The sequence below is a fragment of the Anoplolepis gracilipes genome, chromosome 12 (assembly GCF_047496725.1).
Source record: "Anoplolepis gracilipes chromosome 12, ASM4749672v1, whole genome shotgun sequence".
Lineage (NCBI taxonomy): Eukaryota > Metazoa > Arthropoda > Insecta > Hymenoptera > Formicidae > Anoplolepis > Anoplolepis gracilipes.
This window is the reverse complement of record NC_132981.1, coordinates 250,532-258,167: the sequence shown is the minus strand read 5'-3', so window position 1 is coordinate 258,167 and position 7,636 is coordinate 250,532. Positions and strand designations below refer to the sequence as shown.

Genomic DNA, 7,636 nt, shown 5'->3' with positions numbered 1-7,636 from the left:
GTCTTTCTCGCCGTCGTCTATTGCGTCATCATGCGAATGAAAGGCTCTTTGTATTATAAAATAATTTCGCACTCTTATATTATAATTCCTTTTACAGCAAGAGAGACTTATTAATTTAACTATAGCAAGAGTTAATATTTATTCTCAAAGTTATTATGTCTCATCATTAATTTTTCTTTTCACTTATTAATTTATGCTTTTATATTTGAATTTCCTTTAATTTTCTCTCTTGTTGTATCACATATTTCATATTGACATATCTGCTTTTATTATAGTATCTATATGGAAGGTTTAATTAATGCAATTTAATACTGTTATTTTTAATTTATAATTCCTTTCTATCGTGATTCCTTATGGTTTTACTTTAGCATAGGAGACTAGCACTCCTTTACATATATATGTATATATATAGTAATACTTGTCATACGTTATTTTTTAGAATATTACTTTTTCATCAATTACATTAAGAGAAAGTCTTCCAAGTAGATTTACATGTTGATATATAAAATCAGCTTATTAATATTATTAAATATATTAACTTATATGGATTTGCATATATATATATATCTCTGAATGCTAGTGTGCGTATATCTTTTGAAATGTACTTTACTGAATAATATTTCTTTTTTTTTCTTATTATTTTCCTTTTCATTATAGTTATGAAAATGTAAGATTTATAAAGCGATTGTTAATTTTGCTATATTAATTTGCAAGTATTTCTGTTACGATCGCGTAATTTATTTATTGAATTTCAACGATTCTGATATTACAGTAGTATTTTATTTCCATATATTTTAGTAGAGAGAATTTTAACTTTTATTTGGAAAATTAATATATAGTAGTCTAATGATTACAGTTTTTTTTTATTTCTTTACTGATAAGGATCAGTATTATTTTGTTAATACTTCTATGTAAGCAGTGTCCAATTTAATAGCTATATAATACTATGCTCGATTAAATATTGTATTAAGTTCAATTTGAGATATATATGTATATCTCATACCTTGTGTTCATATTTCTAGCGGTACGTTTATATTTTGAAAAATTCAATTTGAAATTTTTGACGGGACGTCACAACGTTATTGTTGAGCAATATTTCAAGTACTTCAAAGGGTCCAATATATTGATCAGAGAATTTTCCTTTAGTTGGTTCTTTCAATAAGAATACGTAATCTCCCTATTTAAATTCTTGTACGTGAATATGTTTATCGTAGTAGTGCTTGCTTCTGTTTTTGGATTGAATTAAATTTTGCCGCGCTTCTTCTTGCGTGTCGCGCAATCGATTAAATAAATCTGTTAAACATTCGGTATATGTAGGGTTTATATTTTCTTCCACTATAGTGTTAGATGAAGGTAATCGTGCTATTCTTCCAAAAATTAATTTAAAAGGGGAGAATTTAGTGCTTTCATGTATGTTCGTATTGTATGAAAACATTGCTAGGGTAAGATGATCATCCCAATTTGAGTCATAGTTAATTTGTGTTTTCAGATATTCTGTTAGGACGTGATGAGACCTTTCTATTGATCCGTTAGATTGAGGATGATACGCGGTAGTATGATATTGTTTGATTCTAAACTTTTTTGCTAAGTTTCTCATTAAGACCGTTAAGAAATTAGATCCTTGATCGGTTAAAATGGCTTGTGGGGCACCGTAAACACATATGAAATTCTTAGTAAAGGCGTCGGCGATTATTAATGATGTGGCTTCTTTTAATGGTACCGCGACTGAATATTTTGTTAGTAAATCTTGCATAGTGAGAATGTAAACGTTTCCGTTATCGGATATGGGTAATGGACCTACAATGTCCATTGATACTTTGTCGAAAGCCGATCCGGGAGTGTCGGTGATTATCATAGGCTGTTTAGTTTTTACTCTAGTTAATTTTTTTAATTGACGGGTTCGACAATTCCGGATAAAAATTTGAATATCCTTTTTCATTGTATTCCAGTAATAGAAGGTTCGTAATCGATTGTAAGTCTTAGTTATTCCTTTATGTCCACCTATTGCTGAATCGTGGTATTCGCAGATAAGAGCTGATCTGTTTTCTATATTTGGTGTTTGAATAAGTTCTTTGTATATAGTTACGCAAATATTAATGTCATTTACATGTTTAATTAATTGTTTTTCTACATAAGCCCAAGGGATATTATCAAAAAAGTTAGTATTCTTAATTGAGATAGATTCTAATTGTAATTCATTTAAAACGTCTGTTAATGATTTAATACAATTTTTAATCTTGTCTGGCTCTATTAACGTGCGATGATTGAGTTTTAGTGGTAAAGATATTAAGGTCTTAGAGCGTAATGTATTTATTTTCTTAGCTCTTTCATAGGTTATATCTTTGTATGTAGGTAGGAGATTAGCTTCTTATAACTCTTTTACACCGTTATCAAGGGGTTTACCGTTCAGAGTTATAAAAATTACGTAATTATCATTATGTTTTAACAATCTGTCGCGGCTTATTAAAACTTTAGCTTTAGAGTCAGTGGATACTTCTACGTATGGCAAAATATCAGTTGGCATTAACTCTGTGTCGCTTTCATCGCTGCTTGTTTCTAAATCTTCATTACTAATAACGCTCTCATTACTATTGTAATCTTCAATAATCATTGAGTCAGAAATTGGTTTATTTATAGGCATATTGGGATGCGTTATTACAGGTGGGAGAGTATGGGGAATAACTTCCACGGAGGTTTGGCCAGGTGGTTGTGGCATTGAAAATAGAGATTCGTCAGAGTCAGAGTCAGGATCAGGTGGAAGAGAGGGGCTTTTTCTAAAGGGCAGGACTTTGTCACGTCCAGCGCCTCCGCTTGACACTAGTCGCCGTCCGTTGACGCCATAGGCCACCTGTTAAGTAGACATAGTAAGCGTTAAGCGCCTATAAAAATTTTTTCCTTTTCTTCTTATATATATTGTTACGTCAAACGGGGTCGCGGCTCCTAAGAGTGGTCGGACCTTTCGCCTGACCGGTATTTCAGAAGCTAAGCTTCTGGGGATTCCTCGCGACTAGGCTTATCTGGACGATGGATGTTTTTCCTTACCAAATGGTCGGAGGTGGTAGAGCGTAAAGCTCGCAAAAAAACCACCAAAGAAGGTGACAATCGGGCTCCGGCAACCACGAATGTTAAGGCGAAGGCAAAGGAGCCAGGCAATAAACCACAGGGCCCTCAACCTAAGCCTGCGACGTCCAATCCTCCCTCCCAACCAAAAAAGAGGGGAGGGAAAAATGGACGTAGGAGAGTTCCCCGTACAACTGCGATGGTGCTTACATGCCCATCCGGCCAATACAAGGAGAATCTGAGACTGGCGATGGACAGTATAGACCTCGCCAGTCTCGAAATTAATGGCCTGAAGGCCAGAAAGGCAGTTACCGGTGTCCAACTATTTGAGGTTGGGGGTCCGGACAACAAAAAGAAGGCGGATGCGTTGGCGAGCCGAATGCGAGAGGTCCTCGCGGATAAAGAGGGGGTGATAAGAGGGGGAACCCCTCGAGCAGAGGGTACCAAGGAAAGGCTCTAAAAAAAAGCCCGAGGATACCCCCTGCCGAAAGATGATGGGGAGGGTACGCAGATAGAGGCAGAGCCGGAGGAGCTTGATCACCCAAAATAAATGGCGGTCAGGTTCCTCCAAGCTAACCTAAACCACGCCAGTCAGGCACAGAATCTCTTTTATCAGAGCCTGGCTGAGCGTGGCATCGGGCTGGCCATTGTTGCTGAGCCCTATAAGATCCCAGCAAAGCTTACGTGGCTGGGGAATGCAAGAGGCACGGCGGCAATCAAGGTCGGTGCTGCAACAAATAACACCCCCCCTCTCAAATGTATTGGAAAGGGGAACGGATATGTTGCAGCAAAGTGGGGGTCCACAACAATAGTTAGTTGCTATGTCCCCCCTAGTTGAAGTCCTGCCCAGTTTGACTCACTCCTTGAACAAGTGGGGAATGTTGTCAGAAACATACTCCCTGCCGATCCACTCATAATAGCTGGAGACTTTAACGTCAAGTCTCCGGCACTGGGTGAGTCGAGGCAGGACACCAGGGGAACTACCCTGGTGAGGTGGGTGAATTCGGTCGGCCTTCACGTTATTAACGAAGGCCGAGTGAGCACATGTGTCCGGCCCCAAGAGGAGTCGATCGTGGATATAACGATCGGCTCCAAGGGGGCCAAGAGGATGGTGCGGGGATGGCGCGTGGTGGGTGACTCGAGAGGGGAAACCTTTTCGGACCACCAATACATTGAATTTGTCCTGGACGCCGTGCATTACTGGGTACATCACCCACCTCGAGGCGGGGACACAGGTAGGTGGACCCTCACAAAGCTGGACCCCAAGAAACTAGAAGAGGCCTTAATGACCATTTTGTGGGGTATCCCGGAGGGAGAGGAAAGGCGGGACATTAACCTGGATGTGGAATGGTTGCGGGGCGTTATGCGCGAAGTCTGCGACGCAGCCATGCCACGCGCCAGGGTCCTCCGCCCACGTCACGCCGTCTATTGGTGGACGGAGGAAATAGCGCAATTAAGGCGCTCCTCTGTCCAGGCGCGACGCACCCTCTTTCGTATTCCCAGAAGAAGAAACCCGGAGATCCGAGAGGAGGCCTTGGCTGCCTATAGGGCCGCAAGATGCGCTACTGTCATCCCTCAACACGGACCCATGGGGGCGTCCATACAGAATAGTTCTGAATAAGTATAGGAACTGGACACGCCCCCCGTCACGGAATCCCTGGATACTCCCGTCCTCAGGAATGTTGTGGACACCCTCTTCCCGCTAGTGGTTTAGGAGTCCACACTCAACTGGGGTCCCGGCCTGGGGGGACCTTATGAACTAGAGGAGGACGAGGAGATATCCAGCAACGAACTTCAGCGCGCCGTCAAAAGAATAAGATCAAGAAAAGCTCCTGGCCCTGACGGCGTGCTTGGAAAGATATGGGTCTGGGCACTGGACTTTCTGGGAGAACGTCTGAGGTACATATTTAATAAATGCCTCAGACATGGCGCTTTCCCCCAGCAATGGAAGCAGGCTAAATTGGTCCTGCTCCCTAAGGAAGGCAAGGAAGAAGGAACCCCGTCGGCATATAGACCAATATGCCTGCTGGACGAGGTCAGCAAGATCTTTGAGAGGATCATTGCAAACCGACTTGTTCGACATATATCCCGAGAGGGTGGTCTCCACGAGGAGCAATATGGCTTCCGCGAGGGACGTTCGACTGTGGATGCGATTAGTCGTGTTACGTCCCTCACGGAGGAAGCCGTGGAAGGGGGCGGGGTGGCACTTGCGGTATTACTAGATATCGCAAACGCCTTCAACACTCTGCCCTGGGATAGAGTAATGGATGCTTTGTTGCGATACAGGGTCCCTCCCTACCTTGTGGAGATCATCAGACAATATTTCCGGGATAGGAGCCTGGAGTTCGTCACACAAGACGGACTCCAATGCCGACGGGAAATTCGATGCGGGGTTCCGCAGGGGTCAGTCTTAGGACCCCTACTGTGGAATCTCACATACAACCGAGTCCTTTGCCTTCCTCTCCCTCGTGGCTGCCACGCCATCTGCTATGCAGACGACACATTAGTGCTGGCCGCGGGGAGCAGCTGGGGGATACAGCAGCCAAGGCCGAAACAGCGGTGGCAGCCGTGGTACAAAGCATCACTGGTATGGGTCTTAGAGAGGCGGCTCAAAAAACCGAGGCTCTTTACTTTCACAGTAAATCCTCTGGGAAACCGCCAAGGACTCATATCCGGGTGGGAGGTACTTCTATCTCGGTGGGGAACCGGCTTAAATATCTCGGTCTCCTACTGGACGGCGAGTGGAAGTTTGGACACCACTTCAATGTCCTTGCCCCAAGGTGAAGCGCTTCTCCACGGCGTTGGGTAGGCTCCTGCCAAACCTTGGGGGACCGGATGGTCGAGTCCGCCGTATATACATGGGCATTGTAAATGCAGTAGCCCTGTATGAATGCCCAATATGGGCGACGGATCTCGCGGCCATGCGTTATGCAAAGGACAAGTTCCGACGCATACAGCGCAGCATGGCCGTGAGGGTGATAAGGGCCTACCGCACGGTGTCCCATACGGCGGCCACGGTCCTGGCGGGTTCGCCCCTCTTGGAGTTCCTGGCCGCAATGTACGCGGAGCGGTATAATTGGGAAAGGGGGCTCAGGAGGGGTCATAGCCCTCTACCAGCCAGGGTCAAGAAGACCATCCAGATCCACGCCCAGCGGTCTATGGTGGAGAGATGGAGTGCCCACCTATCTGACCCGAAGACTGCGGGTTAAAGAACCCGCGTTGAGGCCGTCCGGCCCTGTCTACAAGAATGGTTAGACAGGGCCCGAGGTGAGGTATCCTTTAGGATGACACAGGTGCTCACCGGGCATGGGTGCTTTGGTGAGTACCTGTGTTGAATCGGCAAGGAAGGTACCACGGCCTGCCACCATTGTGAGGAGGTAAGAGACACGGTGCGGCACACGCTGGAGAAGTGTCCGGCGTGGGACACGCTGCGCCGTGATCTCTGTTCAGTGGTTGGCAACGACCTCTCGTTGCCAACCATGGTTACGAAGATGTTGGGTGATGAGAGATCCTGGAAGGCGATCGTCTTCTTCTGCGAACAAGTTATGACGCAGAAGGAGGCGGCCGAGCGCATACGCCGACAAGAAGAGGCGGCGGCAGAAGCGGCGATTGCGGCCGCTGCAGCGGCTGTTGTAGATGACAGCAGCGAGGAGGAACAGGAGAAGGAGAGTGACTCCGATGGGAGCTTGGGTCCCTCCTTGCATCGGCTACCCCCACTGACAATGAAGCTAAGGCCTTGACGAGCAATTGAGGGGGGACAATCCAGTCGCCCTCTCCTCAAAGGAGAAGATGACATTAGAGGGGGGCATGGTTGGGGATTGGATGTCTCCACCAAGTGCTCCCCTCCCCCTTATTAGCCCCCCTAGTAACAAACAGGATGGCGAGGAGGTAATAAGATCCCCCCTCATGGTCGCTAAACGCAAATGAGAAAATTAAAAAAGAGAGGGGCCAATAGGCCCCTCTATAAAAACCACACCTCAACGAAAGGTGGCTGGAATGATGTTCCCCCAACCAGAGACGGACGTCTGCTTTAGAGACGGTTGCGTCTCTCCCTCGGGACCTGGGTAGTGCAGGCGGGGGCCTGCATTGCCCTGTGTCGGGTCCCAGAGGAAGGTGGACGGGCGGCGTGGCCCCACTCGTTCACAAAAATAGAAGAAATCAGGTAGGACATCAACAGTCCTATCTGGGAAGGAGACTCAGCGAAAGTCAAATGTCGCCGAGTCTTAAGCGCGGAGGGGACCCACAGTCAGGGATACCGAAGTAATGTAACTGCGAGTCCCGGATCCCTGCCTGCCCCTCCATCGCGCGGAAGGCCACCGCAGGAGTTTTAGTTGGTAGTCCGGTGGTCCAATATGATCAGGACCACCGGGAGTCCAACATAACCACCATCCCTCTCCCGAGGGTGGTGGTATGCATCAAGCATTTCTCCTGCGTCAAAAAAAAAAAGGTACACCCCATCACCATGGTGGTCCCCCACTGGACGGCCACCAAATCGTCTTCTTTCTCTAACATGGAGGCCAGAGCGGAATTCGCCGCCCTCGGTCTCCATGTTATGGACACGGAGCCCCGATCGTCC

At 46.1% G+C, this 7,636-nt stretch overlaps 1 protein-coding gene across 1 annotated transcript; it reads left to right on the top strand.

Moving 5' to 3' along the window:
- The first annotated feature begins 5,918 nt into the window (after positions 1-5,918).
- Positions 5,919-6,269, top strand: LOC140671987 (uncharacterized). The gene has a single exon (XM_072903780.1). The coding sequence runs from the start codon at positions 5,919-5,921 to the stop codon at positions 6,267-6,269; it is 351 nt and encodes a 116-aa protein (XP_072759881.1).
- Positions 6,270-7,636: the final 1,367 nt, after the last annotated feature.

Excerpts from the sequence above, each read along its gene's own strand:
- LOC140671987 (XM_072903780.1), top strand. The coding sequence starts at position 5,919 with ATGGGCATTGTAAATGCAGTAGCCCTGTATGAATGCCCAATATGGGCG.